Consider the following 19,628-nt stretch of genomic DNA (forward strand, 5'->3'; position numbering starts at 1 on the left):
TAACACAATGTCTTTTCACCCCAAAACAGCTTGTACCATTCTCCTGAGCTGAGGTCACATGAGAGTCATGGAGTTCTTTTGTCCTAAGGGTGAATGCACCTGATTTTACCTCTTTTGTTTGGATGTCTGTTTTTGTTCCTGTGCAAATCGGCAGATATACCCACTAGAAAAGCTCTCATTAAAACCTGCAATACTGTGAGCCCCCAAGTTATCTGCCGCAACAACCTGAATCGTACCTTTAACAAATCTGCCAAGTAATGGAATGAAAACTCCATCTTGCTCCAGAGTTTTCATGTCTTTATGAAGAGGATGTAAGACACGGTCATAACCAAACTTATTTACATCAACAGTTTTACACAACACTGCCAAGTAAATTGATGATAGTGATGAATAGGAGCCTGGAGGCAAATTACTCAGAGTCCAGTAGATTCCACAAAGCTTATGTTTCCTGCGAGAAGTACCCAGAGGATTGCAAACCTCAAAATCATCTATGTATAAACGTAACAATATCCTCATCTCATCCCCTGACAGAAAAATGTTTTCCTGGAAGTGTGAACCATCCTGAGGAGATTTGTAAGTGTGTTGTTCACCACTCGCCCTTTTACTCTGCTGTGCTCTGTGGTTTTCATCTACCCTGTCCATAACATCTTTCTTAAAGAGTTGCTGCAAAGACTTCAGGACAGGAACATACTGAAAACCTCTGTTTTTTTTCGCATCAAGAACATATTCAATGGGTTCTACAACGTTAAAGCTTTCTTGATAATACTTGTTGCGGAGATAAGTTGAGCTTAGGGGACCCCCCTTCTCTATGGCTTTGAGCAATGGATTAGAAGTGCAGAGAGCAGTTGCTACTTCGGTTACCGCAGACCTATCTGTTGTGGGACTATGTTTCTGAAATACCCCTTCAAGAATGTCACTGGAGAGGGGTAATGTTGCTGAACTTAAGTAGTGCAGTTCCTCTAAGAACTCATCAATTTTTTTGCCTGGGACATGTGCAAAATGCTCTAACTTGAGCAACGCTGCTGCAAAATTATTCTCAATTACTTCAGGCAAGTTATTGGTTACATCTACATCACTATTTGAACATGCACTGTCTGCTTCAACTGCAGAGTCATCTTGATTGCCTGCATCTTCCTCATGATTATAAGAGGATTCTTGTGAAACTCGAGTATTTCTAACTACGTCTGGCTTGAAATCTTTCAATGTATGTCGACTGTGTTTCCTGTTCTTGTGAGAGTGAAATGTTCCGTATACATTTGTTTGAAAATTACAACCCCCAAACATACAAGGGACAGTTTCATTACTCTTCAAATGAGTGCCAATGTGTGAAAAATAATCCTTCTCTGTAGGAAGATCACTACAAGTGCACAAATGACAACTATATGTTGACAATTCCTGTAGCTCCTGGGTGTTTTGTTTAGGATGGACTCTACTTAAATGAATGTGCAAAGCATTCCATGTCTTAAAAGTACATGGGCAGTTTATGTGTGGGCATGGGTAACGTTGCATATGCCGGTGCTGAAGTCTAAAATGTTTTAGTAGGTCATATCTACCAGACAGAGATAGACTACATGCCTTACACTTCCACATCCCTCCCACACCCCCACCCCAATAGAAAAAAAAAAATCTAAACAAACTGGGCAAATACAGGTTTAGCTGGACCCTAGCATCATAAGCATGTCAACATTGGAATCAGTCAGTAAGACAAATTCACTGTTTTAGACAAACATATTCAGGTCTGGCAAAACTTACAATTAACCATTGAAATCACGAACTTGATGATGGCCAATGACCCCCTTCACGGGTACTCATGTGGTTGGATGGCAGACAAGTGACGTTCTAAAAGAGATCAGATAAATTTACAACCATTAAAATATTTAATTTACAACCATTAAAATATTTATGTATCTGTATATGTATTCAAAACTTTTGGTATAGGTCTCTTGATTGCAGCGTGATAATGACCACTGCACATGTAGAGCATGGGTGTGCAGAACAGTGGCGCACTGTACATGAGTTATGGAGAACAGAGATAAATGAAAGATAGTAGAAAAATAGTAAAAACATAATACAGGACAAGATGAGCTGTTAAGAAGGAAACAGAAAACCCAATATTTCAAACTACAAAGACATCTTTACAGCAGTGGACTGCTGTACTTATTCAAAAAGAGAGCCCTAAAGTGTGTTCAGTAAACCACTATTTAATTAAAATTATGATTTATGTTGTGCATTTTTCTCCTCGCTGTACCAAAAACATATCAAACTGTGACTTTATGTATATTTACTCAACTGATTTGTGTGTACTGTTACACCCCTAATCTGAGGGACATTATAGTGTAACAGTTGCGGTACAAAATTGAAAGGAGTGCAAATATATAAATTAGAGATGCATCACATTGCATCAATTTTAAATCAACGTCATACATAACATTTATTTATCATAACAATTTAAATTTGATGTGATTTTTACCAAACCTGGTTTTCCCTTAAATTAGGCAGCATATATTAATCAAAGTCAGACTATTTTCTTTACTTTAGGCAAAAACGCTGAGTAGAATAACATAACTCCTTGACCATACTTCTGGTCACTTTTAAAAGCTAAGAAGGAAGGGAGTATTATTCCATGGTATTCAAACCAATTATCTAGAAATTCCAGAGTCAAAATTAAGGAAAATATACATATACTCACCTAGTAAAATTAGAATCATTAGAATCAAGTTAGAGTAGTCAATTTTGCTAATGTATTTCTTTCATATTGGTTGGTTGACAGAATACATTTTATAACATAAACGTAAGCATTTTCACATCAGCAGACTGTTTGAGACCCCTTGAGACTAAATGTGTATGTTTTTGCGGACATTTCGACTGCCTTTACCAGGGCTCTAAGAGCGAGTTACCGGCTGACATGCATGTTTTAACGGACATTGTGAGCACATTTTACGGAGCTCTGACAGCGACTCACGTTGATATTTTTCAGCGCATGCCAGGCATGTTTTAGCGGACACTGCACATTTACCTGTGCTTTGAGAGCGCCGCACCTGCCGTAATTCATCAGACGCCAGGCATGTTTTACCAGACTTTCCACTACCGTAACCACATACGTTTGTGCCTAAAATTAACCACTTCAAGCCAAACAACATAAAATAATGTGTTGGACACCTACAAGTATATGGCAGGCAAAACGTGGCGCAAATGGTAGAGAAACACCTTGATTAACTGCGTTGACCAAATATTGCTGAAAATGATGGACAGTCTGCTGATGACTTTATACACATTGTTTTGTTTGCATTTAGATGGATGAAAACAGATTTTATCTTACCTTTTCCAAATGAACTCCAGGCACGCCAGGCAAGTTCTTCACGTGATAATCTCGTTATTTTCCCGGGCACGCCAGATGGTTTGTCATCGCGCGTGATCTACCGTGATCTCGCTAGTACATCTTCGGTACAACATCAGTCTGACTATATTGAATCACGTTATCTCAACATGACTGAATTTAACAAATGTTAATTTGTTGAATTTCATGCTTATCCTACATGATTTTATCACGTTCACCTTTGAAACATGAAATTATTTTGTTAAAATTACACGTTACGCTTTTGTTAATGTAATAACCAGCTAATTTCCTTTTTTTGAGTGCAACAACAGACTAGAATGCTATCACCAAGCTTGAAAACAAATGTTGCTCTTATCTTATAATATTAATATCCAGTGCCATTGAATAATTAAGTCTATGAATTATATTAGCCTAAACTTTTGGTATAAAAGATCCCTCACACCCCATTGCTTTGGCTTTGTCTCGGTCTCTGGGCCAGTGTCCTCATCTCTACTTTGTAATAGAAAACAAAAATGTAAACAGTCAAATTAGTCTGTTCAAAGTACTGTTGCTGCCAACGTGGAAAGTTATAAAAACTATATCAATTTTCCAGACCTTTGCTGGGAAGGATATGTAGACTGGACCTCTTGAAACTTTAATTGAATACCCCTGTACTAGACAGACATCTTTGACCATTGTCATGTATCTCATGCTGCTTTTAAATGGCGTGGTGTCAAGTTACAAGTTTGAAGAGGAGATGCCATTATTTTTCATTTAGTTGCTCTGCCTTTTGCTGCTTTGAGCACAAACTTCTCAACAAACTGTTCTTTCGCCCATCTGCGCTATTTTTAATTGTTGGTGTATGTAAAGAAGCACTAGATGGACATCTTTGACCATTTTAATGCGTTCACGGCTTCAGCGCATAATGATACTGTATGTGCGTGCATCTTCATTATTCTTTGGACTATGTATGTGTGTTTTTTTTGGTCATATCGGAGTGGATTGTATGTTTTTCGGGCTCATATCAGCCTAGATTGCATTTGAACCACTGTGATGTGCGTTGTGTAAACTCTGAAATAAATTTTTTTACTGGTTCATTTTCTTCCAATTGAGTTTCAAATATGGCTGTATTTGAGGGGCTGCATGACGTTAACCAATCATAAAAGTGGGCATTTACTTTGAAGTTTTAAGGAGGCGCTTATGCCGAAACCGAGCGTTTCAGGCAGAGGGCCAGAGACAGGGTGGGAAATTATTATACTGTACTAACTACTGACTGTTTTGGTGCAAATAATTTTTTACCTGGACCTCGGGAAAGATAATAAAATGATTAAAAAAAAAAGAGTATGTCATGATGGTATAAAAAAGTACTTAATTTTTATTTAAAGGAACGAGCACCATTCCACCTCACTGCATACTATCTCAAAACACTCACGTTTATAAATGTGTGTTGAATGAACATTTGAAAGGTTTTTCCATTGTTTGAAAGCCTGTCCTGTCCCTCTGTCAACATCATGGGGAGGCTATGCAGTCATGAACACTCGCGTGGTGCATCCCGCTGTCAACTGTCTCAACTAAAGTGCTTGGCTGCGTCCGCATCCAAAGGTAGCTACCTTGTTTCCTCGCTGACCTACAGGTTTCGGACAGGCTTACGAGGCAGCACTTTGTCACATCATTGCTTGGATATCAGAATTAATTCAGTCCAACAGAATCAAAGCCGATTGTTAATCTAGAACAAAATTAAGAGAGTTTTGGTAATATCCACCCATAATATCTACATTTCTACTTAAGATTAAGATTCAACTTTATTGTCATTGTGCAGAGTACAGGTACAGAGCCAATGAAATGCAGTTGTTTTCGCATATCCCAACTAAGCTGGAGTTAAGTGCCTTGCTCAAGGGCCCAACAGTGGCATCTTGGTGGTGTTGGGGCTTGAACCCCCAACCTTCTGGTCAGTAACCTTGAGCCTCAACCACTGAGCCACCACTGCCCTTGGATTAAAGTCTCACTTGAAAAAATATGTTGGGTAGAAGATGTATCCAAAATTCTAAGGTGTTGTGCATTCCATACACACTTTGCTCCAAACATAACAGATGAGATTTCGTATTTGGGTAAGAAAAGGCCTGTTAAATTATGGTACCTTTATGAAGGAAGGGATATTCCAAAATGTTAAAGACCTAAAGGAAGTATACAGTTTGGGATGAAACAATTTCTTTAGATATCCCCAAGTTCAGCATTACTTTGTTCAGAATATTGTGAAGAAAATGGAAAAAGGGATGATGGGGATTGTAGGGGTGTTTTTAAAAGCAGGCCAGACCGAAACATGTAAGGTTATTTCAAAAATATATACCACCTTTCTCCAGACCAGAAATGATAGCACTTTATACGTTAAGGATAAATGGGAGAGGGATTGAAATTTTATTATAACAGGGGAGGAGTAGTGAAGAATTTGCCAACTAAAATGGAAATCTACTGGTTAATCAACATGGAGAGTTTTGCTGAAATAAGGGTTTTCATTACACCTTCACAAAAGGGGAAGGGCACAGGATGCTGGAGATTTTGTGGGGCTTAGAAAGCCAATCACCATCACATTTTCTGGGGTTGTCCTGTAATCTGTAATTACTCCCTATTGGAAGAGATTCATAAGACCGCTATTTTAGGGGTGGATATGCCTTTTACGTGTGATGGAATATACTTGTCAGAAAAGTTGCGAAAGTCGGATACATTTTATTTTGATTCTTTTAGCTGCCAGTAAAAAAAAAATAGCACACAGAAATGGCTAAGTCCTGAACCACCCACATTAGATGACTGGATGGCTGCAATATATGACATTCATAATGGACAATCTCATGCACTTATGCTGAACATGATTCAATCATGGACAGAGATTCCACATGATTGATTCCATTTTGGTAAGATAACTTGTTTAAATTTAAACACAATAAAACGGACCATGTAAAACTAACTTGAATGAATTGTGTTTGTTTAACTAGAATGAATGGTGTTAGTTTAACATAAATGAATGGTGTTAGTTTAACTTGAATGAATGGTGTTAGTTTAACATAAATGAATGGTGTTAGTTTAACTTGAATGAATGGTGTTAGTTTAACATAAATGAATGGTGTTAGTTTAACTTGAATGAATGGTGTTAGTTTAACTTGAATGAATGGTGTTAGTTTAACATAAATGAATGGTGTTAGTTTAACATGAATTAATTGTGTTCGTTTAACTTGAATGAATGGTGTTAGTTTAACTTGAATGGTGTTTGTTTAACATGAATGAATGGTGTTCGTTTAACTTGAATGAATGTGTTAGTCTAACACGAATTAATGGTGTTAGTTTAACATGAATGAATGGTGTTCGTTTAACTTGAATTAATGGTGTTGGTTTAACATGAATGAATGGTGTTTGTTTAACTTGAATGAATGGTGTTCGTTTAACTTGAATGAATGGTGTTAGTTTAACTTGAATGGTGTTAGTTTAACATGAATGAATGGTGTTCGTTTAACTTGAATGAATGGTGTTTGATGAATTAACTTGAATGGTGTTAGTTTAACATGAATTAATGGTGTTTGTTTAACTTGAATGAATGGTGTTCATTTAACTTAAATGAATGGTGTTAGTTTAACATGAATAAATGGTGTTCGTTTAACATGAATGAATGGTTTTCGTTTAACATGAATGAATGGTGTTCCTTTAACTTGAATAGTGTTTGTTTAATTTGAATGAATGCTGTTTGTTTAACTTGAATCAGTTATGTTCTCCTACATTTAAGCCATCTTGTCTTGTTTAGCCTACATGTTTGTATCACGTTAGATGAAGTGGATTAGGCCAAGATACTAGAAATAGGTATAATGGCAGTTATAAATGTCAATTCTATTTTCTCATTCTTTAGTGACTGTCAAACGATACTACAGAGGCAGCACACGGTATGAAACGAATCCATTTATTGGAAAAAAAATTCTGAAGTCTGTTGTACATACCACATTCAAAGCTTAAGGGAATTCAGATTCAATACAAGTTAAGCTCATTTGAAAGCATCCGTGTTAGTGTTGATTACCACAAAACTATTTTGACTTGTGGTGAAGCATTTAAAATGGAAGTTAATGGGGCCCTATTTTGGAGGGTTTAAAAACACTGTAAACACATATAAGTTCTACTAAACTTTACTTTTGTAAGTTCCAAAACCTAAGTCTCAAGTATGTATTACTTTTTTTTCAGAAACTATAAATTAAAAGAGTTTATTTTGGTCCAATCAAAATATGCAATAACTAATGTTTATTTTATTTAACCACAACTCAATATGTAAGTTTAGCAATGTTGTAACTTGTATAGACAAGATATATGTGTAATTAAATATATATATATATATATATATATATATATATATATATATATATATATATATATATATATATATATATGAAAAAATGAATAAATTAAAAACATTTCTTTATTGAACATATCCCATTAAACATTCAAAGTGCTATTGAAAAAGTAAGTGAACCCTTGGATTTAATAACTGGTAGCTGTGGATTAGACCTGCACAACGTTCAGAAGGAATTTTGAACCATTCTTCCTTACAGAACGTCTTGAGCCATATTCTTAGGATGTTTGGTGTGAACAGCTCTCTTGAGGTCATTCCACAGCATATCTATTGGTTTAAGGTCTGGACTCTGTCTGTGCCATTTAAAATATTTTTTTGAAGCTTTTCTGTAGTAGATTTACTTCAATGTTTAGGGTCATTGACCTGCTGCATCGGCCAGCTTCCACTGTGTTTCAGCTTGCACACAGCCACCTAGACCTTATCCTGTAGGACATCTTGGTAAACATAGGAATCATTTTTTCCCCTCAATGATGGCAATCAGTCCAGGCACCAAAGCAGCTCCAAATCATGATGCTTCCTGTACCGTACTTCACCGTTGGGATGCAGCGCCAACATTACAACATACGTAGTGCTGCATGTTCTTCTCAAACTATTCAATGTTAGTTTCATCGGCCCACAAAACATTTTCACAGCAGCAACCCTGAATAAAGACAAACAAAAATATGAAATTGCATATTTTACATCATGTGTTATCATATCGTATATCACGTTTATATGATGTTAATGGTAATGTTTGTTTGTTGCAGGCTGCAGATGTTAGAGGCTATTTGTAAGCACTGGGAGGGGCCTATCAGTCTGGTCCTCTATCTGTCAGATGCTGAAGCGCAGCAGTTCCTGCGTTATGCTCAGGGCTCTGAGGTTCTGATGAGCAGGAGTAATGTGGGATATCACATTGTCTATAAAGAAGGCCAGTTCTATCCTGTTAACCTGCTGCGTAACGTTGCTATGGGACAGGTCAACACGCCCTTCATGTTCCTGTCAGATATTGACTTCCTGCCCATGTATGGACTCTATGAGTACCTCAGGTAAGAGTCTACTTCACAAAAGCTTTGGTTAGAAAATGTTTGTAGATTGTCTTTTTGAAACTTTCTTTTAACAGGGTCATGGCACGATGACTCAAAATGTACTTGATCTTTTGACATATAAGACATATGAGACTTATATAAGCCTCAATTTTGGGATGTTATATGGTTTGAAGAAATCAGTGCATGACCATCTCCACAGCAAGACATCAATGGCTATTTTTACATCATTGCCACTTTGGCCTGCCCACTACCGCTCTGTCTGTAAACTGAGGGGACAGTATTACTGCACACCAAAAGAGACTATTAGGGGTGGTTTACACAAGACACAATATTCTTTTTCTATGTAATCTTGCCATGCATCTCACATTATATATATTCTGCATGTAATCCTTGTTGGTTGTGTCTCAGGAAATCAGTTGTGCAGCTTGATATGGCAAACAGTAAAAAGGCTCTTGTGGTGCCGGCATTTGAAACACTTCGCTATCGGCTGTCCTTCCCCAAATCTAAAGCAGAACTACTGTCCCAACTCGACATGGGTTCACTGTTCACATTCAGGTAAAATAACAGCTTATATTTGCACGTTTTTTTTAAATGAGATTTTTAGATGATGATACCACATCCACTCATGAAGTTGTCTCTTGACATTTAGTGTTTTTTCAGTACTATTGTTATCTACTAGAGCTATCACAGTAATAACGTATTAAGTTGTCTATGAAAGAGTTAATTTGCTAGCACTCTGTTTATTAATCATCATTAATCAAAGTAGTCGTATAAACATCATTTCACAAACATAAATGGTAAATGGGCTGGACTTATATAGCGCTTTTTTTAACCTTAGAGGTTATCAAAGCACTTTACACTGTGACTCATTCACCCATTCACCCATTCACACACACACACACACATTCATACATCAACGTCGGCAGAGCTGCCATACAAAGCGCTAGCCTGCCATTGGGAGCAACTTGGGGTTCAGTGTCTTGCCCAAGGACACTTCGGCATGTGGAGTCGTGTGGGCCGGGAATCGAACCGCCAACCCTGTGATTGGCAGCCGACCCACTCTACCACTTGAGCCACAGCCACCCCTGTCAATATCATCATTGTCGAAATAAAAGCTACTGTCATGGTAAACCTGAAACCATCAAGTGTTTTTACTTATTGTGTTTGAAAGGGTTTGAAATTGTGTTGTAAAGATGAAAACTAAACAGACATTTGTAAAATCTTAAAAGTTATTGAATGCAATATATTGGATGCAATTTTTTCTAGTTTTGCTCGGCTCAAAAATATCCATTAGATAGATATTGCTCTTGTTGAGTAAAGCTTGCTCGCAATCATAGTGATGCTTGATTTGAGAGAATAATTATTGTGAGTCAGTTCTTTTCAATGAATTGGTCAAACCGACCAATCAGAAATTTGTGTGAATGATAGTGAATCAGTCTGCAACCAAATTATTCAAACAAATCTTATTCAGTAATCCCATTCTAGGGATTGTTAAAACTACTGACTAGTAAGTGGGTTGGACTTCAGGAAGCCTTAGCCTTATATTACTGGGCTGGATTCATATTCACTTGACTCCCAATTGGATGCAAGTTTGCAAAATCTTGACTTAAATGACTTAAAGGCTGTTAATATTCATAACAGATACCACGTCTGGACAAAAGGTCACGCCCCAACAGACTTTGCTAAATGGAGGACAGCGACAACACCGTATCGAGTGCAGTGGGAGGCTGACTTTGAGCCATATGTGATGGTGAGACGGAAGAGTCCGGAGTACGACCGCCGCTTTGTGGGGTTTGGATGGAATAAAGTCGCTCACATCATGGAGCTGGATGCACAGGTAGCACAACCATAATGAGCCTTAATTTACTGAGACTTAAAATGCAAATAGTGTTAATGAATGTAATTAAAAGCTTAAACAGAGAGTTCATCCAAAAAAGAAACTTCTGTCATTATTTACTTCCAACCATGTATACAGATATTGTCTTCCGTGGAACATAAAAGCTGAATTTTTGACAATCTTCATGCTGCTCTTGCCATAAAACAACAGTTCATAGTGACCACGACTGTCGAGCTCCAGAAAGAAGTCATTTTTATTTGTTTCGTGCTTTTCACAAAACACAACGTTTCAAAACACCTTTACTAAAAATGACGCTTTAAGACATTGTAGATATTACATTTTCATTTTCTTTTAGAGTCATCATTGTGTGGTAATAAAGTGTGGCTTTAACAAATAAATAACTAATTGTATTTAGACCCCCAGTAAGCAAGACGAAGGTGACTGTGTCAAGGAACACAAAACTCCATAAGATGTTGGTTAATGGAGAAAAATAACCTTGGGGGAAACCAGACTCACTTCGGGGGCCAGTTCCCCTCTGATTAACATCATCAATATAATGCCAATATTAGTTATTTATGTATAGTACAAGTCATGGTTTAAACATTTGTAAACCAAGTAAGTGTTGGGGGCCAATGTTGAACTTTAAGATTAATGACTGTTCTGTCCATGCTGAATTAACTGCGGAGGTTCACAAAGATGCATTGTCATTTGTTATTTGGCTGATGAAGGCTTTAGTTGGCAATTAATATATTGTCTATGTATTCCATTTTAAGAGAGTCAATAAACACAAGTATCTGCTGCTAAACTCTTGCAAACATGAAGTTCGTCAGCGTTTTGTCTGCGGACTCTATACTGCATGTAATTTATTACATTTAATTAAAACAGTCACAGTTGCTTCAACTTCAACTTCTATTTTCATTTTTCACTTCCTATTTTCAGAAGTGATGATTTTGTTCTCTTAATAATAGTGTTGTTTCGAGTCTGAGTCAAGTCAGAGTCTTTAAACAATTGAGATCGAGTCCATAACAATCCGAGTCAAGTCCGAATGAATCTGAATTCAAATTCTAACTGTAATCTCAACATCAATATTTGGATCTTATTTTATACTTCACAACTAAGAAAAACAGTTTGTCAATATAAATGTAACAAAAACACCTGATGAATTTCATATATATATATTATGATTATTATTCTGCTGAACAGACTTCAAAGTGCTTTCAGAATGAAAGAATATGCTTTAGATGTATGAAGAAGACAAAACTGTCCTTCAACACATTTCTTATTGCATCTGTTGACATTTCTATTATTTGTTGCTTTTTTCCCTCCACTCAAACATAAAATAAAGAAAGTGAATGTTGCATTAGGGCCGTTACATAGTCAACGCGAGCAAGCAACGCGAGTGACGCGAGCGACGCGCTCCCTTTCATAGTCTAAACAGTGGACGCAAGCAGATGCACGCGTCACGGGCGATGCGTGAAATGCAATACACCGCTCCCCCAACAGGGGGTAGTAGAGTCTGGTGATATTAGTAGAGTCGGGTCACGTCTAGTAAACTTGTCACGGGCACTTTTCCAGTCTGTTTTCACCTTATCTACGGTCTTTCCCATCGCGGTTGCAACCTCCCTCCAGGCATTTTCCAACGCTATTTTATTGGAGTGTAATTGCGACGAACTGTCATATAAATGCGGATGTATGCGTATAAGCTCGCATAATTTTTCCTCTTCGCCCGCCATTGTATTCAAATCTTCTTCTGTAAACATAATTTACTTGAATTAATGTACAATACTTGCAATGTCGCCCCCACCGACAACGCATAGTATTGCGTGCATCGGTGCGTCGCGTATCAAAAACTAGGACGACACATTTGTCTATGCATCGACGAATAATGGCGGCCGAAGCGTAGCGACGCGTAGCCTTTCAGACGCGTACGCGTACTGATGCGTTGACTATGTAAGGGCCCTTAGTCATTTAATCCAGAGTAATTATTGTTCTGAATTTTTGTTTTGTTTTATTTTCTGCTTAATTTTCAATTTGTCCATTCAATTTAGTTTTATCTAAAATTATGAGTGAAATACATTCAATGTAATTAATTAATACATGTAATATGTCAAATATATTTAATAAATGGTTATATTAATACATTTAATAATGCCCATAAAATTAAACAGAAAATAAAAACAGAAAAGTTCAGATACCATTAAAAATAATTTTTATTCTACTATACTTTCACTTTAGTGTGTCCAGGTGTAGCCTACTTCCCTAAAGTCAAGTCCATTTTTTATGACAAACTCTCCTTGAGATGACGTGTTGTACTTTTCACATTATATTTAGTATATTTAGGCTTATAGGTGAATAGAGACTTCTCCCCTCACTTGTGTTCTTCATTGTATTTTCGGACTTTTTTGCCATTGAAACGCAAGTGCCAGCTTTACAGGTAACACACAGAGGTTGCGCAACAAATATTTGATGGACTGAGTTGTACAATTTCCATCATGGTCTATTTCATCTGTCATATTAGTAAGGGATAATCCACGGCTAGCCATGCATTAAAGGATTTTAATGCATAACGTAGAGGCGAAGAACCACCCGACGCGAAGCGCCTCTACGTCGTGTATTAAAATCCTTTAATCCATGGCTAGCCGTGGATTATCCCGCTTATACCACGGTTATTTGCCAAGTTAAAAATAAGTTAAAGCTGTAACTGATGTTAATTTTGTAATAATAATGTAATTTTTTAACAGACGTGTAAAAATGACGGTTATTTTCTTAAGTTATGGCTCGTTAGTTCTAGCACTCCGTCCACTTTAAATAAAGTAGAGCCATCGGATTGCTTTTATTTGAATGAATTATCACATTTATTTAAATTCATTATTAAAAGAGAGAGACAAAGAACTGAAAGAGTCCCTCGTTGCTTAAGCATATAGCTAACTTAATGATTATTTAATGGATTTATTAAAATTATTTATGAATGACAGGCAACACTGACAGTGACAAGGCAATCTTTATTTGAAATAATCATGTCATTTTTTAAATGAATTATGTAGAGTGTGAAATAAAACCGGTGTCTCTAACCACGATTAGGCTACTATATAAAGACACATTACATTTATTGAAATGCATTAAATTAAATGAAAACAAAAAATCAAACAGTTGGAAATTTCGATAGGGGATTGTTTTACTCATCATTATACTAATTGATGTTAAACTCCATATTTCCATTTATCGTGAAGTTAGACATGGAAAAGGGTAGGGTTATTTCAGTTTTAGGCTTGGAGGTGAAATTATGTTTCGCTTTGCTTGTTGAGGTTCTAGATGTCAGTATGTCACTCCATGCCCTCCTCTCTAACAAAGATGGGGCCCAATATGACCGCAAACTCGCCTCGCATCGGTGGCCTGTCACTGACATGATCTGGCGACTTTCTAGTCCTGTATCAGAGAGTCGTCCAACGGCAGTGCTACGTAAACTATGGTTTGTGTACATTTGTGAGATACCTTCCACCTGAACAACAAGAATTTAAAGTATACAATTTAGATTTGGAAAATAATATAAACACAGTTTACATTTATGGGCAAAAACGAAATATCTATTACCAACCTCTTCACAAATACTTTTTAGCATATTGCTAAGGTAGTTGAGCCCCATCGGCTCCCTGGTGAACCACATTTCGGTGTTCTCGAGTTTGCACAGAGGGATGCGTCTCGGATGCAAATAGAACGCTCCGGTATTTTCTGGACACTTTGACAGATATTTTTTAAAGCTGTCCACGGGACAAAGTGGGTCGCCGGGGCTCGCAAACATAAATCCTCGTAAATTTTCTCTATCCGATGCGGTGGGATCCTTGTGGTTTTTTGTCTCTGGGTTATGCGCCAGGGTCAGGTACTCTTTCCCATTCTCGTCTTGCCGGAGAACGAAAGACTCTTTTGATAGGTTACGGTTTCCTTCTCTTCCCCTCCTTGCAAAACACAGCTGTATGTCAAACCAAACTTTTCTTACAAGTCCTGTGGGTGTGAAAGGGGAGAGTGCAGGTGCATTTCTAATTTTCTCCAAGTCAGACTCAGTAATTCGCGGATGATGAACGCTGGTGTCTTTTCCATTTTTCCTGTAGCGCTTTAAAACTGATTTAAAGATGGCATTGCTTGACTTGAAGTCTTTATCACTTATGATGTTGTATTTTGTAATGTGACGGTTTATACCTGCTCTGAGACACATCAAACTTGCAACACTGTATTCGCGTCCAGCGGTAGACTGAACAGAGGCATAAAACTCCCGCAATGTCTCATTTAAAAGAGAAGCAGAGTAGGTCTCGAAATCACAATTTTTCTGTCTTTGGCGCAAAAAGTCACTGAAAGTGTTAACTGCCCATTTAGTTGTCTTTTTCGTATTGACCTCATCTTTGTCGTCTTCGATCTTATCTAGCTCTGTCGGTGTTAATTCTTTGTGCCGCTTTTTGTCATTCAACGTCTTCTCCAAGTCTTCTATTTTGTCTTGTGCCTGGGCCCATTTCTCAAAATTGCCATATTCACCATACAAATTAAACGATATGCAAAAATCATCCATTTAGCCTACATAAATAAACGTTTTCATATGTTTCTCTCACTCTGTTTGCAAGTGTAACTGTGTTACTATGGTTACCAATGATTATAGTAGCGGATTAATTTCGAACTGTAATCAAACTGACTGGAACTACCTGTGCATTAAACGGTTTTACTGCACGCCTTCCAGCCAATCAGAATCGAGTATTTAAACAGCCCGTGGTATAAGTTTAAATATCCCTGATCCCTAGCATATATGATTTTGTCTCAATATAGTCAACATTTTTAGTTAGAAATGGCTTTGCATTGTAAGCGTGAGTCTAATAAAACATTTGTTCTAATTAATAATTTTCAGAGTTTGGAAATGTACTTTTAAAAGTGTACTTGCGTTACTGATATTTCTGGATGAGAGCGGCCGAGCACATGTGGCGATCTCTTTCGTGCACACACATACAGCACGCACACGCACGGCGAGAGAGAAAGTACTTTGAAAGAATGCGCGCTGCTGCTCTCAGCCAGAATAAGGACACGTACGCATGAAAACTGATGCACAGTATCAAATACAAAGAATGTATTATAGTACTAACTGTAGAGAGCACATCATTATGAAGACAAAGCCAAATCAAAGAGGCAATTTTGAAATCCCGACCGGGTGCTTTTTTCAGGTCTAAAAAACGAGGACAGGTCCGGGAAAAAAAGGACATATGGTCACCCTATGTTACGGAATTTTTTTTTATAATTTGTGCCAAGTCCATTAAAATTGGACTCGTGACTCGGACTCGAGTCTGAGTCCAAACTCAAATACCCCAGTGCTACTTAATAATAAGGGATGGAAATGCTGCTTTATTCACAAACTGTTTTGGTATAAATGTATTTTTTTGTTGTTGCATAAATTCAAATACAATTTGGATAAAAACAGCTAGTGCCATCAAATGGTGTCATAAAACCTTTGTAGTACATTTCAGAGCTTCGACAGGGAAGATTGTCAGTGAATAACAAATTAAGTTTGGGTTTGCTCTTCACACAAAGCTATAGAATGACTTAAGAAGACTTGGAATGGATATTGATTACTGTCATGATACGTTTGTGGTGCTTCTTTGGAGATTGACCATCGTGGTCACTATGAACTGTTGTACGGAAAAGAGTTGTGTGAATATTATTCAAAACGATACAAATTTTGTGTTAGAAGAAAGAAGAACATGGAAGTACAGTAGTTTCTACTGGTTTAGAAGGACATGTGGGTGAGTGAATAGCAAATAATGACAGAGTTAAAAAAAATGCTTTAAAAAAAGTATGCACTCTGCATTCATGGTAAGTCAAACTCTACAATGGTTTTTAAAATTGATTTCTGACTAGACAGACAGCATGACAATGAGTTTTATCACTATATATTCTGGAATTATATGAGTAACATATTTTCTGTAATCTGTACAATGTAATAATTTATGCTTTTGACGTAATTTGAAGTAACGTAATGTTTCTAGGGTCAGAAATGCTGTAGTATATGTATATATGTATATACAGTACGTGCCTTGAAAGATTCATCAATCTCAGCTTGTGCAAATCATTTGTGTGAAAGAATGGTTGGGGGTTGAGTAATTCAGCTGATAAATAATAAAAAAAACAATAACCGAAATTTCAAGAATTCATAGGTAATCAGCCTTCTGCTTTAATACATGGTTGAACAAACTTTTGCAGCTATTAAAGCCATCAGTCTTTGCACTATCAACTTTGCACAACTGGATGGAGCAATATCAAGTCGTCATTTTTATTTGTATAGTGCTTTTCACAATATGCATTATTTCAAAGCAGTTTTACAGGAAATTATGAAAGAACAAAAACAAAAAAATTAACTAATATCTATAAAGTCTTAGTGATCATTGTGTAGTTTGTAATTAAAAATGATTGTAAATGGTGTATAAATAATTAAATAAGAATTATATTTAGAACCCCAGTGAGCTAGCCAAAGTTATAAGTTTAATAAGTAGTTTTAAAAGTTCAAAGTTTTAATATTATAAGACCATTCCGTCTATCAGATAGATAGATAGATAGATAGATAGATAGATAGGTATGTTCTTGTTCAGATATATGTGATTTGTTACTTGGTTGCTGGGGTAACCTCATCTGGTTGCTAAGCATTTACCAGGGTGATACTTATCAAGGCTCTTTGCCATACTGAGTGAAATAATTCAACCTGGAAGTCTCTACGATGTTCTGGTGCAGAGATATGTGATTTGTTACTTGGTTGCTAGGGTAACCCAATCTTGTTGCTAAGCATTTACCAGGGCGATACTTATCAAGGCTCCTTGACATACTGAGTGAAATAATTCAACCCGGAAGTCCCTACGATGTTCTGGAGCAGAGATATGTGATTTATTACTTGGTTGCAAAGGTAACCCCATCTGGTTGCTAGGCAGTTACCAATGTAATACTTAACATGGCTCCTTGTCATCCTGAGTGAAATAAGTCAACCCTGAAGTCTCTACAATGTTCTTGTGCAGAGATATGTGATTTGTTACTTGGTTTCTAGGGTAACCCCTTTTGGTTGCTAAGAAGTTACCTGGGTGATACTTATCAAGGCTTCTTGCCATCCTGAGTGAAATTAGTCAACCCGGAAATCTCTACAATGTTCTTGTGCAGATATTTGTGACTTGTTTGCTAGGGTAACCCATCTGGTTGCTAAGCAGGTACCAGGGTGATACTAATCAAGGCTCCTTGCCATCCTGAGTGAAATAAGTCAACACAGAAGTCTTCACGATGTTCTGGTGCAGAGATATGTTATTTGTTACTTGGTTGCTAGGGTAACCCCATCTGGTTGCTAGGTAGTTCCCAAGGTGATACTTAACATGGCTCTTTGCTATCCTGAGTGAAATAAGTCAACCCAGAAGTCTTTATGATAATTCTGATCCTGAGATACCCATCTAAGTTATTTTGAATTGATGTCAATGGTGTTTGGTTGCTAGGGTGCTCTAAATGGTTGCTAGGGCGTGGCTAAGTAGTTTCCATGATGATACTTGAAGACTGATTGCTCACCCAATTAAAACAAGCCAACTCTCATGACTCTAGGACATACTGATCCGAAGATTTCACACTCAGCCATTTTCTATTGAAATTAATAAAGCGGGTTGCCAGGGTGATCTAAATGGTTGCCAGGGCATGGCTATCCAGTGAACAGTTTGATTCTTATTGACTGCTTACTAACCTGACTCAAAAGAGCCAATCCTCAGGTGTTTGCGACATTCTATTCTGAAGATATCCTTCTGAGACATTTTGAATGAAAATTAATGGGGGGTGGTTGCTAGGATCCCATAAATGGTTGTTAGGGCGTGGCTATGCCATTTCCAAGGTGATCCTTAACCCTGTGAAGGCCAAATTTTGAAATAAATGAGCAAACTTTTTTTTACCTTTCAGATGTTGTTGTAGGAGGCCTCTAATGCTAAAAAAAAGTTTTTTAAAAGTTTTGAATGACACGTTGTAATATTACAACAGTGATCAGGAAGGGCAGCAGAAATCCTGTATTTGTACTTGCATTGTCTGAACAAATATACAGAAAAGCTAAGTGTTCGTTTGCACAGTTGATTGCTTATGTAGCCCCATAACTGTATATATCATGAATAATAATCACACAACAGTCATATTTTTAATGAATTGTTATTTATTAATAAAAAATATAGGAAATCTGGACTTAGTCCCAAAGTTCCAGTATGGTAGTCCCAAAGTTCCGGTATGGTAGTCCCAAATACAGTTATTGTCCTCAGAAAAACAAAGACGAACATTACACTTGCGGCATAAAGTATTGGTGTAGCCAGTTATGCAGAGTCTGCAGTGTCCTCTTGTTGTCTTCACTGGTAAATGTGCAACCATGTGCCTGTGCACGTCCACCGGGGGGTGTGCAGATGGCCTCTTAGCTGGGGTCCCGTTTGGTTCACTCCCATCTGAGGACGGTCTCTTGTGAGCATTTAAAGGGCTCCTGGATTAGAACAGAATCAATTAAGATGTCAAAAATACATTAAGATTCAAGTCAGATATGTTATGAACAGTGAAATATTAAACAAATTACAAAAAGTAACTAGCAGAAATGCATTCTCACCATGATAAGATAATCTGTTAGTTCTGTGTGGCAGGGCGGAGGGCGGGGCCGGGTCGTGATCCTACGCACCCGGTCCCGTATTAGGCTAATTATGCATCCGTGAGGGTTAAAGGCTGACTGCAGGGGATCGTGTGGGAGAGAGAGATCGTTTACGGACGTGTCCGTCATGTGTGTGTTTATGTTGTCTTTCAAGTTTATGATTAAACTATTATTTATATTGAAAAGCCGGTTCTCGCCTCCTCCTTTCCATTGATCACTTTACACGATCCCCTGCAGTCAGCCTTTAACCCTCACGGAGGCATAATTAGCCTAATACGGGACCTCTGCCCTGCCACATTCTGCCTGAAACTGTCTCCTGTTCAGCACCTCTTTTGGGAAAATCTTGAGCGCTTTGCAGTCTCGCTTGTAGAGGAGCCAGGCATTGATCACAGTGCGAATAGTGG

At 37.5% G+C, this 19,628-nt stretch overlaps 1 protein-coding gene across 1 annotated transcript in view; it reads left to right on the forward strand.

The window, feature by feature from the left end:
• large1 (LARGE xylosyl- and glucuronyltransferase 1) overlaps positions 1–19,628 on the forward strand; it is a 113,553-nt gene that overhangs the window by 86,253 nt on the left and 7,672 nt on the right. The window contains exons 12-14 of the mRNA XM_052118848.1: positions 8,447–8,725; positions 9,134–9,280; positions 10,367–10,562. Coding sequence (XP_051974808.1) covers positions 8,447–8,725; positions 9,134–9,280; positions 10,367–10,562 — 622 coding nt within the window. The remainder of the gene's footprint in view (positions 1–8,446; positions 8,726–9,133; positions 9,281–10,366; positions 10,563–19,628) is intronic.

Source organism: Xyrauchen texanus, chromosome 45 (assembly GCF_025860055.1).
Source record: "Xyrauchen texanus isolate HMW12.3.18 chromosome 45, RBS_HiC_50CHRs, whole genome shotgun sequence".
Lineage (NCBI taxonomy): Eukaryota > Metazoa > Chordata > Actinopteri > Cypriniformes > Catostomidae > Xyrauchen > Xyrauchen texanus.